This window comes from Lytechinus variegatus, chromosome 1 (assembly GCF_018143015.1).
Source record: "Lytechinus variegatus isolate NC3 chromosome 1, Lvar_3.0, whole genome shotgun sequence".
NCBI lineage: Eukaryota > Metazoa > Echinodermata > Echinoidea > Temnopleuroida > Toxopneustidae > Lytechinus > Lytechinus variegatus.
The window spans coordinates 69,332,301-69,351,095 of NC_054740.1; the positions used below are offsets into that span (position 1 = coordinate 69,332,301).

General features: G+C 37.5%; 1 protein-coding gene across 1 annotated transcript in view; it reads right to left on the reverse strand.

The window, feature by feature from the left end:
- The window catches only part of LOC121431712, a 171,096-nt gene that overhangs the window by 101,430 nt on the left and 50,871 nt on the right, over positions 1-18,795 (reverse strand). Inside the window, exons 40-60 of the mRNA XM_041629374.1 lie at positions 18,314-18,440; positions 17,656-17,883; positions 16,895-17,059; positions 16,056-16,533; positions 15,400-15,544; positions 14,767-14,931; positions 14,036-14,267; positions 12,875-13,065; positions 12,408-12,513; positions 11,666-11,905; positions 10,571-10,750; positions 9,548-10,177; positions 8,942-9,087; positions 8,196-8,307; positions 7,385-7,680; positions 5,995-6,207; positions 4,673-4,936; positions 4,001-4,328; positions 2,968-3,200; positions 1,584-1,734; positions 90-301 (exon numbers count right to left, since the gene is read on the reverse strand). Coding sequence (XP_041485308.1) covers positions 90-301; positions 1,584-1,734; positions 2,968-3,200; positions 4,001-4,328; positions 4,673-4,936; positions 5,995-6,207; positions 7,385-7,680; positions 8,196-8,307; positions 8,942-9,087; positions 9,548-10,177; positions 10,571-10,750; positions 11,666-11,905; positions 12,408-12,513; positions 12,875-13,065; positions 14,036-14,267; positions 14,767-14,931; positions 15,400-15,544; positions 16,056-16,533; positions 16,895-17,059; positions 17,656-17,883; positions 18,314-18,440 — 4,842 coding nt within the window. The remainder of the gene's footprint in view (positions 1-89; positions 302-1,583; positions 1,735-2,967; positions 3,201-4,000; positions 4,329-4,672; positions 4,937-5,994; positions 6,208-7,384; positions 7,681-8,195; positions 8,308-8,941; positions 9,088-9,547; positions 10,178-10,570; positions 10,751-11,665; positions 11,906-12,407; positions 12,514-12,874; positions 13,066-14,035; positions 14,268-14,766; positions 14,932-15,399; positions 15,545-16,055; positions 16,534-16,894; positions 17,060-17,655; positions 17,884-18,313; positions 18,441-18,795) is intronic.

Genomic DNA, 18,795 nt, shown 5'->3' on the forward strand with positions numbered 1-18,795 from the left:
CCTGTTGTTGGGGCATATAGAATTGCCAAAGCTGCATAGGCTCCTCATGGAGGCATAGATCATTTTCAAGTTGCGTTTACTACACCTACCTTGATTCCACCATCTGTTTCTCCATGGCAATAACGTCCATCTCTGTACTCCTTCCTCCTTCTGTTAAAATAGTATCTGCAGTCATCAACACAATTGAAGTCAATCCAGTACTTATAATCAGTGCACGACAAGCAGCGACGTTCAGGATCGCAGCTGCCGCAATGAGGTACACATGTAGCATCGCCTCCATCAGACAAGATACGGCCACGCCCTGGAAATGTTAAAAAGACAGGTCAATGCCTCTTAGCAAATTCAGGCATTTTTACAAAAGAATAAGAGCCGTTAAATGAAAAAAAAAATCATTTGTAGATATCTCTTGCTAGTTTGCAAAGAACTTACATGTACATTTACTCTGATATTAATCAGTTGAAATAGGTACAAGTCATGATGATCCACAGCATTTATATTGCCCCATATATCTGTTAATAATATTCATATTTGCTGGCTCATGCAATAAAGCTAATTATTACACATCTGCTGAAATATGGGAATTTTGAGAAATGATTTAAAGAGTTCAATGTCGTCAAGTTCACAGAAAGAAAAAGGGAGGGAGTTCCAGAGGCGTGGAGCGATAGATGAAAAGGCACGGTACCCCTTTAGGTTTGTGATGGGTACTTGAAGACTGACACCACAAGTACAAGTATTTAATCTATAGTTCATTTTCCGCCGGCGGTAAGCAAATTACTTTTACTAAAATAACAATATAATTTAATTTAAAGCATCATGATCATTATCAATTTAACAAAAAAACATAAAACGTAAAAAATTTATCTTTGTAATCAGTCACTAAAGGAAATTATCACCCGTATCAGACATCTGAGCTGGTCATTTACAAAACCGTATTGCCCTACATTTTCTTAATATCGGGAAGGGTAGGTATATTGTTTGTATTTTCCTCGGTCTCAATGTGCGCATTTACTTTGCATGCAGAGACGACGCAAAATATACCTTTGTATTTTCCCTGGTCTCACATCCGGGCATTTGTGGATGCGTATAAAGAGATACGCTTCATAAGGATCCGCGCACCAACAATATACGTCATAATAAAGACAACGCTGGATCCGAGAGCTTGCAAGTACGTCATAATGGTAAAGTGCAGAGCCTAGACCGATATCAACATGACACAATAGAACTCTATTTTTAAAGAAATATCCCCATTATCATGATTTTTGCTCTAGATATCTGATTTGGATAATAAAAATATTGACTGGCTCTTCTTTCGGGGAACATCAAATATATTGCCCTTAAAAGACCCATATTGCCCTCGTCTAAAGACTCGGGCCAATATGATTCTTTTGCTGGCAATATATTTGATGTTCCCCTCAAGGCCAGTCAATATTATATAAATATCCATATTTCAGGAGAAACAACAGTGACTACCACTGCTGTCAGGATAAATAATTATCCTTGCATTTAATCAATAAACAGACAAAATTATTACTTTCAAGCTAATTTGCTGAATTTATACCTACTGCCGATATAATTCATTTTACCTGTCACAGCACGTCCAGAGATAAAAATACTGCCGCCACTAGCCCCACTTGTCCTTACACGATTCGCATCTCCTCCGCTTGCCAAAATCTCACCATCCAGAAGAACATTGCCTGTGGCCAACAGTTTGATGATGCCACCACCACTTGATGTCTATAGAGACATACATATAGTATATAAATAATACATGTTATCAAGGGCATTCGTAAGAACTATATGCATAAGGTACTTTTGGAATAGTTCTAAGAAACCTGATGCATAACCAAGGGAATTCAGAGTAGTTAAAAGGAAATGAGAGTGAATAATCATTCTAGCGCAAGAGCAGAGTGAGGAGTATTAAATGTTTTATAGGATATAGATGTGGATATTTGTTATAATAATACACCAACCTCATCTCCAAATCACTACTTGTCAATAGAACTAGCCATTAGTACCAGTCATTAGTAAAATTTTCGCCATTAGCTACTAAAAATGACTGGGCATGTGATAGATTTCAGCCAATCAATTGATTTTGGTCCATCCAGAAGAGGAATAAGGGGGAGTAGTGGCCTCTGATTATCGTGGCTTATTTAGTAAGCCTTGAATACCCTTCGGTAAAAAGCCGGGATATCATTGCTCCGTACTCGCCCCAAATAATCATTAAGGCTGCTTGAAGCTTAAAGTTTATTTAATGAATAGGGTCCACATTACCATTTTACAATACAGAACAGCTTTTGTAATTAATACATAGAGAAGAAGCATTACTTGTAAAAATTCTGTTTTCCTAGTTATGATAGTCTGAAATTCATTGGATCTGCAGAACTGAGTTGTTTGTCTCCTGTAGTAAGCATGTACTTTTATGCTAGAAGTCCAAAAATCTGTAACACATTTCAAAATTTCATTCGCACCAAATTCAATTTTTGGTGCCTTTACACTCCACCACGGGACAGTTGGGAGGCAGTTTGAGCCACTGCACGCCGCTATGCATCTTATTGGCGACACCGGGTGCTCCTGCCTTGGCGCAAACTGGCACCAGCCCGGTGGACTCCTAGCATTACTAAATATATGTGACAGTTTCAAATCTAATCCACCTATCCAAGTGTTTTGGAAGGTGTCTCAAAAAGAGTTAAGGTTGAGTTACAATCGCAATTTATTTCCAAGTTGTCTGCAGTGTAAAATACATCACCTCATTGGTCACATTGTGTGAAAATGATGCATGCATGCTACTGAGTAATCATCAATGTAGATGACCAGTTCTGCATAAATGCATCGTTTTCAGACACACATTACACTCTATGTTGGGCATGGGTCAAATTTATAGGCATACTTCTGATATAAATTTTAGCCCCAAATCCCAAATTCTGTTTCATAAACCTTTGGAGAGTCATATTCGTGATTCATTCTCACCTGATCTCCACCGGACAGAGGACTACCGCCACTACCATAGTCGTTTGGATTCGTAACATTTCCATATGCATTATTACTGTGATCCACGCTGGTCCCCTTTCCACCACGCCCTCCATGGGAGGCGCCAGCTGCACCCTTTTCACCATAGATACCAGGAGCGGGACCCTCTCCAGATCGCCAACCACGCCTTCTCACATCCATCAGGGCTCCAGAATCGATCACTATATCATGTGCTGGAGTAGAGTACATGAAAAATTATTGAAGCATATGACTAGTGAAGTTCCAATATTCTTTGTACAGAGAATGATAATAATCTGCAAATTTTTGAATTATAATTCCAAATTTTAAGGGTTTTCATTGTTTTTATTGGGGGAGGGAGTGATAAACCTTTTGTAATCTTACAAGGAACTTACTGCATAAGTGGAGGATGGTAAAGCCTTGTAAATTTCTTTATCAATGCAATCACAGTGGTTAAAGCTGAAATATGCTGATGTCCTTTAAATTTTTATGCTATTAAACACAAGCTACATGTATAAGAGCAAAGTATACTTTGTGCCACATTTTAAGTGAAATTATTACAAAAACGGTGAATTTCATTGCTTGGATTCTATTTCTTTGATTGTAAGGATAAACATTCTACCTTTGGCATATTACTTTCAAACAGTAAAATGAAACAGCAACAAGATGATAGAACAATATTCATAATTTTACGTTTCTATAATAAATCTGAACTCACCTTACATAAGAAAAGAAAAAGGCCTCTGGAACAATAATGTCCTATAGTATCATAGAACACTGTATGAAAACATCATATTACTTATTTCATGTGTTTACCAAACTAAGCCATTCAAATGGTTTCAAAATTATTCAAATTGTTGTTTATTTTCATGTAATATATTGATAAAAAATCTAAATTTCCAACTTCTTACAGAGGTGATGAATGAAAGATGGTTGGGGTAAATACATTATACCTTCTTCACTACATTTTATTACACCGTCTGTGAAATATTACTTTACTGCCAAGATCGCCCACAAACAGAGAGAAACCAACCTGTGATGGAGAGATGATTTCCTCTCACAACTCCTCCTCCTCGTATCTCCAGCTCTTCCTCCAAGCTCATCTTCATCTCATCATCATCGGCTGGGCTTCCTGTATATTCCATGGTTCCTCCTCCTAATAGGAGCATGGAAACCAGGTCGATATCACTGGGCTGCTCAGAATTGATGCTGGCACTGGGGTCAAAGGTGAATCGAGAGTGCTTTGCGATCTCCAACAAGTCCACTCTTTCTAATCTTCCTCCCAGCATGGTGAGGTCTACACCCTGGAAGACAGACTTTGGTGGTAGGGATACTCTTCCATCCTGGTAAAGGAAAGTAAAACCAAGCCATTGTAATACCAAGTTTCATAAAACATGAGCCCCAAATTTCTTTATCATTAATGGTAATAACATAGAATTTGTATAGCGCACGTATCTGTGTACTATATTTCACATGTAATATCAGAGTCATATACAGTAAAACTTAGAAGTTGTTATGGTAAGAAACAGAAATGCAAGACCAAACCACAAAGTCTCACTGCACTTAAATGAAAGAGTCTTACATGTATATAACAACACATGTAGTGTTATTTGACAATGTTTTCTTCAGATGTGTTTAATCAGGTTTTCCCCCGTTCTTGCACTTCTTTTAAAGCTACAATCCATACCTGGTAAACAGTGATGCCGAACGGTATCCTGGAAGTAGCATTAGCCCCAATCTCTATACTATCATTCTCTCCTACATGAAGCACTCCCAGCAGATCACCAGCGATATCAGACGTGTGAAGCGTTCTACGAGAGTCATCGGTTGCAGGGTCACCATGAAAGTCCACTGCTTCAAGCTCAACATGAGCATACTGACCAATGTCCAGGAGATCAAGATCATGGTCAAGATCAGGGTCTGGAGGAAGAGGGACAACAGTTCTTCTGACCTGTCATGGGAATAAAAACAGATACATGTACCATACAGTGTAAGCCTAATAGTACAATATATATTATGGAGCATTCCTCTAAAGCAGAGCTCAGAGAGAATTGTGAGCAGTTTAGACTAGGAAGTAATTTTTTATGAAGATGACATCAGAATGAGCAGTATAAATTTATTTTACTATCAGGGCTAAGAAAGAGTAACACAATTAATCTACATATATACCTGATGATTATTTTTTTTCTTTTTCCCCTTTTCTTCCACATTATGTATTTTTCTTCTATGTTGAAAAATTATAGGAGGGGCCCTCATCCCATCACCCAATGCACAAAATGATAATGATGGTTGTATCATATCCACAAAATGGGGGTTGGTGGCATATCCCCCTCAATGTTCCACCACCAAGGAAAATGACAAAGAAAGATAACAAGCTAGAAAATGACAGGGAAATAAGATATGATATCACATTTGCTTCTTTCACTTTTCACATTTTAGAATGTTTACCTGATATATTTTCTTGTGCCCCCTAAAAATCGTTGGCTCTTTATACCACTGATACGACACATTGAACAAACATTACTTCATTACACAAACATTATTTTTAGAGTGATACATCAACATACATCATTGCTGCTGACTTTTGAAGCTGATGACTGCAATTTTTTGCCAGAGAAAAAAAAATCAGCACTAGCAAATTAACAGCCAAAGCAAATGGGGATCTACTTCAAAGATAACCTGTTATGGCACATATCTCAATCCAAAGCATTGGATTGAAAACTAAAACAAGGCTGCGATCATCGGGATGTGCCACCAGCAATAATAAAGGTAAAAATCCCTACAACAAATAGGATAACTGAAATAGATTGTGTAATTAAGGCATATATTTTCGATATGCAACAGAAAAGAAAAGTACTTTTTTAGAATTGAGACTCTATGTACATCAAGCAAACAACACACAAAATGTAAACGGTTCAGATCATTTCTCGATAAATAGTCCTGTGTCTTAACCAATTATTTTCATTATCATTACTGAAAAAAAAAAAAAACAATGGTGAGTACATGTACCTGTGAGCTTGCTCTGGCAAAATGGTTGTAAGATTTAAGAGTCTTTCTCTCCAGATCCCCTTCTTCCTTCAGATAGACTGTTCCTGATGCTCCGTGTTCATACAATGACCCTTGACCTCCTCTGACCTCATGGGTCACGCCATCGCTGAGGTGTTTATAGTACAGTGCCATTCTTCCACCCCCTCCTCCACATGTCCCTGAGCCTCCATTTGCCTGGAAATAGACAATTTACCTGTACTAAGGGGTTGTTGCAAGAAAATATTTGCAAACAATTTCAAATCAGATTACACTCCTTGTTTCCAGAAGCAGATTAGCAATTAGATGCAAATTTATAATTAACTACAAGACATATGCTTGATTCAGGGACTGAAATTATACTTGCAATTGATCACAAGTTTCTTGCAATGTGCCATTAGAGTCCTCTCATTTGTGACAAGCCACCCCAAAACCAACAAGTCACCCGGGAAGGCTCACTGTAAATAGAATGTAGCTAAAACTATAATTTGATCAACAAGAATATAGATTACAAAATTATCGTTTCTGAAAGAGTAATTCTTTTCAAAGTTTAAAGTTGTAAAGTAAAATAAAGCACAAGATACAGGGGTGTTATTGACACATTTTTTTTCCATATTGCTTGGAAATTTCACTGAGATTGCACAGCGTGTGCACTTCTCATGTTTGAGTAAATCCCCGATTCTAACCTTGCTTTCTCCTTTGTAGCTCTCACTAAAATATATTCTACATTCAGTAGAACAGTTTAAGTGACTGTTGATAAATCAGTTTAAAGCTAAGGATTTGGTTTTTAAAGCTTGATAAAAATATCAAAATTCAATTGGGATGAATTATTGTTGGTTTTTTGGGGGTAGCAGGTCATATTAAACCTCATTTGCTGAACACAAAAAAAATATACTTTCAGACAAAAAGATGACCTATTTTTATAAAAATTTTCAGCTCTCAAAGTAGATGGTAGGAAATGACAACTGAAAAGAATATTTGAGGAAAACATTTTGAGACATTACATAATTCTCGAATAAAGAACCAACATTCTGCATGACTTGACAAGTTGTAAGCAAGGCACTGCAATATGATTTCCTGCTAATTTAATAACAATGTTTTATGAAGTCACAAAAAATATTCAATATTTATAGAATATGAAACCAGAATAATAATTCTTTAGCATCCAGTTTCAGAAACAGTTGCAACTATAGCAACTGTATTATCATGGCAATGAGCATGGTAACAGGGCAAAACAATCAATCAAAATCAAGGTTTCTAAAGTAGTTATGATAATGGTAAAGTGACCATAGTTGTAAGTCTTGTGAAATGGGCCCCTGGACAGTTGCTTGCTTAGCAACGTACATTTATAATGTACACATGTTTCATATCTTACCGAGATGACACCAGTCCCATGTATTGTTCCTGCTTGTATCATGATGCTGCCACCACTCGCCCCGCCGGAATCCTCAGAATTCATTCCATTTGCCTCAAGACGACCCTCAACCCTCAAATCCGAGATCAAAGCACTAAGGATGCCACCTCCATTGGTTCCTGGGCTGGAGGAACTCCCAAACTCTGTTGGGGTGGTGAAGGAGCCATAGGCTTGGGGTACGGGCACCAAAGAGTTTTCACCGCCCCCTTCTCCACCATGGGAAGCACCGGTGTTCATGAATGCTCCGCCAGGTCCTTCTACAGGAAAAATCATGTAGTAATAAAAAAATACAGATTTAATTATGACATATCTGCTTCATAAGAGTAAACACCCCACATACCATTTGTTATTTGGCATGTAAATGAATAGCAACCTGAAAAGCTCCTTGCCAAAAAATGTTTCACTATTATTCGAAATCAGAAAGTAGCTTGAAAATCATATCACTAAAAGCCTTACTTGTGAGCTTCATTAATTGAATGATTTATTCAATCGTTACTGCTATTCAGAATTCAGCTTTGATGCAAATATCCTAATTTCAAAATGATTATTCATATTATATGGAATATGTACATACATGTAATGTAAGATATATAAATGCATTCATTTATTAGATTATTGTTTTAATTTCATAATCTGTTTATGTATCTGTCTTTTTGCCAAATATTCTAGTGTACAAAAATGAGTTCATACAAAAATTCTGATGAGATTTTTATTAATTGACACTGAAACTTTTGACATAGGGTGCAGATACAAGGAGCGAAAAGGAAAATACCTGCAGATTCCTTGGTTGACCCAAGAACACCGATCGTCCCATATGAATCCACTATGACTGTAGTCACTTCAAGGTAGAGATTAGTCGAAAGCAATGATGCTCCACCATACACCTAAGGGGTATACAGCACAAAGGAAGAAAGAGCAAGTGTAAGGATGGGGGGGGGGGTGAGAGAGAGCATGAACGATGACATATTGACAGAATCAAAACAGTAAAAGAGGGGAAAAGACAAAAAAACACATTATTAACAAAATATCATAAAAACACAATAGTATAAAGCACTATTGTGGATGATAGAAGTGGTTAGATGAAAAGGTAAGAAGATATTGAAAGAGCTGCCAACCTGAACAAGTACATTTCAGTATTTTAAAAGCTGAATATCAGTATTTTGGTGAGGAAATCAGTATTTTCAAAAGATTATTCACGCCTAAGTAGATTGTACTTGCTCATGCGATTACATTTCACATGTGTATTATCGGATCGCAAAACCAATACACTATGAACTCGTATTGGTATCTCTAAAATTATAATATCAAATAAACTCCCCCGCTGAGTCACACCATAAGACTTACAGAAATAGAACCTTCTGCCTACATACTAAGTGCTCAGCCTTTAGATTAGACATAGGTACTAAATGTTTTGTTATGCAGGGCTCAGTGGAAAACAGCTTTCTAAAAAAAGTGGCTGCCATGGGTAAACAAAACGTTAATATTATAAGGATCTCTATTACAATCTTACAATCTAACCTGTAAATAATCGCCAATCAGAGCCCTCCTGTTTTTCCCGTTGTGAGTTAGGAATGTCCCATGATTCCTGATGTTGATAGAGTTGAAAAGAACCGTCTCTGTTGCTTCACCATCCAGCCCTATCATTTCATGCATGTTAAGTACCCCTGCAAATAATGTTTAACATCACATGTATCTACAATCGGTTGCAAGTATCAATATTATAATAAATAAATCAATTTTAAAATTATATCATTACTCATTGCTTATAGCAAGACATAGCAAGACATCTATTTTGGGAAATTAACTTTTTAAAATCCAAATATGATTACTGTAACAAAAAACCTAGTCATGTAACACGAGCTGGTTGTCGTGAAAGAGTTTCTGCCAATAATATGAAACCAGTTTCATGTGGTACATGTTTATGCTTGGAGGTATTCTTTCCAATGATGCAAAATATGATATTAATGAAGAAAATACATGATAAGAAAACTACATGTATTTTTCACAAATCATTGTACTTGTACCATTAATCAAGAACTCAAAATATCAATTTATCCATAAATTTAATGAAAAATGTATCACTGAATGCTGTGGAAATGTATTTTTTCTGAAAAAATATCTCACCTCCATCCCTGATGGTAATATTTTCTGCATAAGGAAGGACGCCCTCAATGTTGAAAGTCACACCACTGACAATCAGTTCTCCATAGAGAACTATCTCTCCTCCTCTATAGACATCAACGCTGAGAGGAAAATCTGGCTGTATCACCTCCATGGTCTGATTGAAGCCGACGAGCATCCGACCTGTACGGTCACCACCAATGGTTCCAAGACGCATCATCAACTGTGATTCTGGATGCAGAGGATCAATAAAAGCCACTTCTGCACCTCCATACACATGCAATTCATCTATAACGAAGTCGTCGGAGTAATTATGCGATTGGCTATTCCTCAGAATTGCAATCATTGCGGGTTCGGAAGGCTCTAACCAGGTGATAGTCGTGGCTGACTGGTAGTCCGAGTACAGCTCAGTGAGATTGCGGTTCTTGGATCTTGGCAGGCGACCTAGGTTGTTGAGGTAGAGTGTGCGATTGGTGAGAGGGGATGAGACATTGGAGTCATGTGTGATCTGTCCTTCAGGGCTGGAAGCATCAAGGAATGCGGTGCCATTGACTGGTTGAAGCTTGTGAAGGTATACTGTTCCTGGACCACCAGGCTCGTAGGATGATACTCCACCAGCTGCTACAAATGAACCTAAAAAGATAAAACATATTTAGAGTACAATCATTTATCAGAATGGATAAGAACTATAAGTGATTAGAGGGATAGTTTACAATTGGTACATGTGTTAAAATTTCTTTGACAATGCTTTCCTAAAAGTCATTAAAAATATATGCACAAGGATCATTCATGCAGAAAAAGTTGGTAATAAATTCCAAAGGTCATGAAAGAATCGACAAGTGTGGTTAGTATGAGAAGTTTATGAAATATCTATATATTCTCCTAAGTAAACACATAGGCAGCATCTCTCATATCAAATGTACCCCCCTCCCTCTCTCATTTTTTTTTCCCTCTATGTACTCTTATGGCTCTTTCTACTCTCTCTATTGCATGCTGTAACACTCCGTGACTGTCATATTCGTTTACCTGAGAAGTGGTTGTAGGTATAATAAACGGCCACTCTCCCACCAGCTCCACCTCCCCCTCCGGTTCCCTCTCCATCTCCTCCAAGGGCATTGATGGAGCCATCTCCATTGAATGTCTCTGTCTCAATCCAGATACTCCCTCCACTTCCACCACCTGCATGAGGAGATGCCCCACCTCCACCTGAAACAATGAAAGCAAGCAATGAAACCAATCTTGAGCAATACAAGAGACTTGGACTCAGCTGTTAGTCAAGCTCAGGTCCAAAATGAATAATAAGCCATAACAAAATGTTCAGCATCTTAAAAAAAGGAATACCAACTGAAGTGCTTTGGTATCCATTGTGAAATTTGTTAATGATATGTACAATGACTGCTAACATTTTTCTTACAACTCACAACATTCCTATATTTAATCTATGGTACATGTTCATCAGTGTATGAAACAGGAAACATAACTTCCTTAGCATCTGCAAAGGGTATCATGTTGTAGTGGATACATGGTCAGACTGACATTAACAAGGTTTTACTTTCATGTCCTAATCTACACTTACTACTCCTAACACAGTTGGAACAGATATCAGGAACTTAATGTTCTGATTGCTGAGATGGAAGTCCAGTAAAGATGGGGTAATGTTAGACCACCTTCAAAATCGTTACAACATCATATTATCTACTTTATTAAACAATATCATGAAACCAAATAAAACCTACTAACAACAATACAAACTTGAGAGCAACAATAATTGCAGTACTGGTCAACTCAAACTGTGTTGTGGAAGCGTTGTGGTTTAGCTATAGCTTGTAATACAAGGGTCATGTGTTTGAATCCCAGCTCGGCCTAGCATCCTTTGGCAAGACGTAATCCACACTATGCCACTCTCCACCCAGGTGTTAATGGGTACCTGGAAGGATGCAATGGCCTCGGTAGTATGCTTAGCAATTGAGTCTTGGATCTCTTGTTGGAATGCTCCCCAGGGAGTGGTGTAAGACATGCATTGTGTGAGGGGCATGCCCGGATACGATATGAAACATATGTATCAAGCACGATACAAATGTATCTATTATAATTATTATTATAAACTCTGTCATTATTTACCTGATGCATCTATAGTACCATCAATGTGCAAACTCCGTTTGGCACAGAGGAAGAGACCTCCACCGGGGGATCCTCCATGATGGGGGAAGATGGAGTGACCTCCAACTGACCCAAAGGTATCAGGGGTCATGAAGGAACCATAGGATGCCCCAGCAATAGGCTGAGATTGGCCCTGTCCTCCATTGCTGCCATGACCTGCACCTGAGCTTCCAGAAGCACCTGATAAACCAAGCCCTATTCCTAGAGAAGGAAAGACAACCACTGAGGTACTGTCAAAACAGTCAAGTGTACATGGTGAATCTGTTGCATCAATGGCGTTGTAGGGTATGATAATGACTGTCCTAGAGTTCCCCGTTTTCCTTTTTCCAAAATGGAAATTCAGTGTTCGTTGAGATTCTTAACACCACATTCTTTGCTCTTTGGTGACATAAGCAAAACTTCTATCATGATTATTCACACGTTGCAGTATGGAAATAAAGCTTGGCAAACACAATCTAAAGAAGGTTTGACTGGTGAGATTTTCCACTGTATAACATAATGTTAATATGATTTTGGAACTTAGAAGGAGCACACTGACTTTTCAAGACACTGATGCTTGCAAAAGTATGAATAATACAACACTTTGAATCTTAAATTTGCATTTAAGATTTGGGGTCACTGGCTATCCATAGTTGATTATCAGTGGATCAATTGCAAATCCTTGTTAGACAGGGCCCTGATGATATGCTGAGTGTATACGTACCATCATATTGATGATGCTCATAGTTTGGTGAGAATCCAACCTGGAGAAGACTTGATGGCTCAAAACTGATATCATCATAATCAACCTTCAGATCTCCACACATCATCTGTCAAAAAATAAGAAAATATTTCAATGAACGTGGGGACAGCTGATGGTAACACTTATACTTCGATCAGTGAAAGAGTTCTTATCTAGTATGTCAAAACCTAATTATTGAAATAATTCCTTGACTATAAAAAGAAAGCATTATTTGGCCTAGAAATGAATGATGAATGAATTGGAGGTCCATGAAACAAACATTTATAAGTATTTACAAAATATAGTTTGTTCAGTGAAGAGTCAAGATCAGACTTGCATTCACCTCACTGTTAGGCAAACCATCAAACAAATCAGATTTTTCATAACAGATCTCAAATAAATTGTTAGTCTTCGGGTCAGAGGGCTCATAACATACTCTTTTCACTAACCTGGGCTCCACTCCTCACATCGAGTTTCGTTCCAAGGATTGTAGTATGTCCATCATTTTCATTGTTTATGTCCAGAGAACCGAATGTCTTGATGTCCAGGTAGTCAATCTCAAGTAGAGTGAAAGTAGGATTTTCCAAGCTCACTCTGCACTGGTCACCAATGGTCAGTCTGTCTAGTCTGTGAAGTTCACCTTTTCACAGAGATGTAGAATGCACAAGTACTTGAAGGCTCTTTTTATACAAATTTCTCTACCATATTTGTCAAAATATCCATTGGAGGGAATTTTCATCCTCTCAGACAGTTTAATGTAGAAATTGCCAAAAACATATTTTCAAAATATTGGTGAATTTTTGAGGCAAATCCATCAAAGATTAAAAAAGTTATTAAAAGTTTTTTTATTATTATTACATGCGAGCAGCTTTCATTGTATTGTGAATTTCAAAAATTCAGTGAAATGTAAGTTTCTAAAAAATTTAAATTTTTTTTCAATTGCACCTTCAGTATACCAACAGACAAATCATTTTACACTCACTCCTGAACGAAAAAATATTTTTGTCATCATGCACCATTAAACAATTGAAATTTATGCATTTCATATAACTTTCTTTAATCTTCGATTGATTTTTCTCAAACATTCCCCAAATTGACTATTGTTTTTTCTAGTATTTTTTACAAAAAACTTTTTGTCAGGGTAAACCCCCCCCCCCCTTTAATAACAAGTTTTATAAATGCAATTGTTGATGTCAATTCATTGATTATAAAATATCAATTAAAGTAGAGTAAAATGGGATTCTAAACTTATCCTATTACCTACTTGAACCAAATGGTCCTTGCAAAAAGACATATGTTGATAACAAAAGTCAGAATTCAAAAAATGCCTTGAATGAAAAAGCAGCATCCATAAAATATTGTTTAAACTCATGTATACATTTCTTCTTTTTTTTAAGTATGTTCAAGAAATTATCCAAACTGAAATATATTAATGACCATCTGTAAGTATTTCTATGAATTTAATGCACATTTCATAATTTCACAAGATGTAAACTTTATATTAGCATTATGCAATCATTATTGCAATCCTGTGATCTGTCAGATGTGTTTTGGATACATACTGTATATCTGAAAAAGTTGTTGGACTTCACGAGTGTACATGTATTTACCATATATTTTCATGCCAATACGACGACACTCTACTACTTGGGACAAAGTGATAGAGCTGTTGACTTTGGCTAAGAGTGAAATGGTCAAGAAGGTCCTAGGTATCTGGATATCGAATGACTGTCCGGTTCTGATAGTGATCTGACCAGTATGATCACCAGTCAGAGATTCTCTGAGTGAGAGACTTGAAGAATTGCCAGTTATTCCAAGTTTGGCTCCACCTTTCACTGTGATCTGTGAAAATGATATGCAATGAAAAATACAGGCTATGAGCAATATTTTTTGTTGTTGCTATTGGAGTGTTTTGGCCCACTGAATTAGTGTCCGGACTTTGAAACAGTGGGTTGCGAGTTTCAATCCCAACCATGGCATAATTTTTTTCAGCCAAAAAATTGATCCACCATGTCCAGCACCCAAGCACCCAGGTGAGCTAAATGGGTACCGGCATTAAGTAATTCCTGGGGTAATCTAGGAGCACCTTGATTACATAACAAGGTGGATATGTGTTCTATCCAAATAACCTATACCATTATTATTCTTATTATTATCATTATCAACAGACATCAAGGATCAACAACTTTTTTAGAAGCAGCATCTGTAAATTCCCTTTCATAGAAACAATAAACCTAATCACAGAGAAGTAGTCGTCTTCGTCTACTGTCGCAGAATTATGAGTCTTTGAAACTGTGGGCATGTCATGTCCATTATGATGGAATGGCTTCTCTCTCATTACCTTGTCATAATGAAGGACTGAGGATTCCTCTGATGATGTCACTATGAGTGTTTCAGGATGGACAGAATACCTTGATTGCTCTGTAGCTAAGGGGTTCTCTGTTGACAAGATCTCAACATTCCCCAAAGAAGCAAATCCTGCATTTCCTTGGAGGTGAATCTCAAACTGTAAGAGTTATGTAAAAAAAAACAACATCCAATCTTATTTCTATATTAATGCAATTTTAGCGGTATTGGTGACAAAGTCCCTATGTATTTCCAATCCATCGACAAGTGGAACAGGCTAACCCTAATGGTAGTTCAAGCAACATTTATGAATATATTTAAATTTTATCTTAAATCTGACCAAAAGCATTGACACCGTCATCTTCTCAAATATACCCCTTATCAAAACAGGTAGCATTGTGACTGTCAAGATGGTCTTATAAGTCTAGATAGCAAGCCTTAACAACCAAGTAAACCAAAAAAGAACCAAATAAAATTATTGACTTTATAAAAAAAACAGCATATTTCCTCTTTTTTCTTGGGGGGCATATCTTTAAATCAATTTAATGGCCAAATGATCTAGCTTTCATAAATAAGCCAAAGAAAGGGATACAGATAAGTTTTATGGATAAAGACTGATAAAACCTACCTTAATGACATCTTTTCTGACATGGTAGAATCCTTGATAAATTCCAGAGCACCCGAGAGTGCTTACAAACCCATTGGTCACATCTGCTACATCAGCTTCCATCTCAGAGTAGGCAACGATGCGGAACTGAGTTCCATAACCCCAACTGCATGTGATATATAATATGATGAATTGGCTTTCTCACTTATCTCAAACATTCTCATATGGTTTTTAAGGGAAATATGAATTTGAAGTCATATGATAAATCATTGCATGAGAGCAGACTTAACATACATTTATAGAGCTGATAATTTCCAAATTATGCCCCATCCAATTTGTATTTGATACATACTGAATTCTTAGCTTTTGTGAGAAAAGAAAATACATAAATCAATGAACAAAAGGTATGTTTTCTTCATTAAAATATGACTTTATATTTGATTTCAAAAAATGTAAAAATTATTTAATCACTATTTCTTATGTTTGATAATCAAATATTTTCAGTTTATTTTTTGCAAAGGGTCATTATTTATTTGGTTCAGTGGTAATACTTGATTGCTCTTACCAACCAAATACAATGTCTGAATTATGATTATTGATGGTAAGAAATAGAACTTGTAACAAAAGCCACTGCAAATATGCAGAGATATTTAAAATCTTCAAAAGAATCATCTTACCCATTGCATACAGGATTGATTTTGATAGCCTTGACATAGACGGTGAAAGGAAGTGTGATGGTGATCATGACAGTTGCTGAGGTATGGGTGACATAGGCACCAGAGACAGGGTTGAACATGTTGCTCAGAGCATTATAGGGATGAGACGATGAAGACGACTGCTTGTAAGGACTATGAGTGGTCCCGACAATCACTCCACTGTATGCCGCATACGAGACAGATCCAGCGGAAAACGGCCCTCTCAAGTTAAGACTCTCTTCCTCAATGACCGTCGATGTTGACGATTGCTGGTCATTGTCCGCCACTAGATGGCGATAGACTGCGTTGCCATCGGTTGTGTTCTGTTGGAGGAAGAAGGTACCTGCAGCACCATTTTTCTCTGATGCCATGCCCCCTTGCATAAGGTAGTCACCAGTGAAGCTGCTATGCTGGTAGTATATGGCACCCCTACCACCGCTTCCTGCTCCACCATTGCTGGCTGAAATTCAGTGAATGGACAACAATTTTACATTAAAATATACAGATTTTGATCATATCACGTGACGCGCTTAGGAGCAATCACACTTCGTATCAGCTATGGATCTGGTATTATATGTCAACAGCCAGTCCTGACATATTCAACAACCAATATACTGCACTAATATTCTTTCCTAGATGGCAATATATTATGAGGCATGGGTGCAAAGGTCAACGTCAACAGCAATTAGCAATCCTGATTTGCAAGAGATTTTGATATGTATCGAAAGAAATGCATTTTAATTTCATCAATTATTACAAAAATACATCATATTCATCCATTCAGTCTTTATTCTTTTTAATATGTTTACTTTTCAACTTACCGCTGCCTCCTCTGACTTCAATACTACCAGACCCATCAAGATGAAAGACATCCAGCAACAGACTTCCACCAGATCCTCCTCCTGAGGTCGAATATCCATCCTCTCCGTTGGCATGGAGACGACCTTCGACCCTCAAGGTATCATTGACAAGCAGCCACATAGATCCTGGGAGAGTCACACCAAAAAAAAAAGGTATCTATCTCTTAGCGCCTATTCCCCACTTCAGTTTTGATATATAACTGGAAATTAAGCTAGGGGATTTAATTATATGTCATCAAGTATCATATCGAAGCTGTTGAAAGTGTGGCCATTTATAATAATGATAATAATATAGTCTATTTATATAGTGCAGCTGCATGTACTATAATTGCATAAACTTTAATGTGCTTGATACTTGGTATCATATCATTACCCCAGCTGTAGCTGAGCTGTCATATAGGCTCTAAGGCATTCAAGGAATAAATCCTACTAGGTACCCATTCACCTCACCTGGGTCAAGTGCAGCACCATGTGGGTAAATTTTTTGCTGAAGGAAAGCATGCTATGGTTGGTTTTCGAACCCATGTCCCTCTGATTGAAAGACGAGTCATAATCACTAGACCGAGACGCCCCCACATGAAATGTTCTTCAAGTCAAATAAGTAGTCGGATATACCTAACAACACAGACTTCTTCCTTTATTGTAGCAAGCTTCATGGTTAGTCTTCCCCGGTGACCTTTACAGAAAGGTTGCCATTAAGACAGGTTTAACAAGTTTCTCACCTGCCCCTTTACCACCAGATCCACCAAGACCTCCACCGCTGCCCATCTGCCGAGGCATGTGAGTGGAACCATAGGACCAAGCAGAGTAGATCCCTCCATAGGACCGTCCCCCTCGTCCACCGTGTCCTGCCCCTGATCCACCCTGGACGCCAGGGAATGCAGTGCGAGGCAGACCAGCCCCAGGACCTTCTCCAGCTGGATGTCCTCGGTGATCTGCATTCAGTGATCCTGCACGAAGCAAATGTTTGAGAATAAGAAAATAAGAGCTACTAGAAAGAAACAAACATATCCATACCCCCCTCAAAAAGGTTGCAGACATTAAAGTGGCACCCATGAGGGGGGGGGCAAAGCTGCCAACCATATTGATTTTGGCAGTACAAACAAGATGTAATTTATTTTTGTTATCTGATATGGTGACAGCTGTGGGATACAAGCCCATTCTGCTTAAATGACGAGTGAACAACTGTTGCAGTGTTTGTATATTTCATATTCATATTCCAGGAGAGAAAATTAAATAAGATAACAATATATATAAATGCATACATATTAAATAACACTTTAAGATTCATTCTCTGATACACCTTCACTCTTCTATATTTGAACACATCTACCTCACTCTCATATAATGGGAAAGGAAGCATAATATTGAAGGGTATACCTGATGAATCAATGGTGATATTTTCAGCAGAGATGATCAATCGATTAGTTTCTACAATCCCACCAGCCTGGATGATAAGGTATGTGGTCTGGAATGTGATGTCATCATCTCCTTCCACTGCTAACATCTAAAATGCAATAATTTCATATAAAGTCAACATACCTTGGAATGAAAAAAATATATTAAAATACAATTCTAGAATTGCCAGGCTTATAAATAGCACACTTAAAATGAAAAGAAATCCTCTAGCTCAATGTTCGCTGATGCCTTCCAAAATCCTGAAATGTATTTTGTTTTGCTCTCTCTTTCCACCTCTTCAATACCAAACTTCACAGAGAACGAACCATTAACTTCACATTAAATTGGTATCCATTATTTTCTCAGCAAAATAAATGAATATATTCTTTTTTTCAAATGCTTAACTTCTTTTAAAGATGGCTTCTCCTAATTTCTCTTGACATGATTTTTCTCTCAGCCATGTG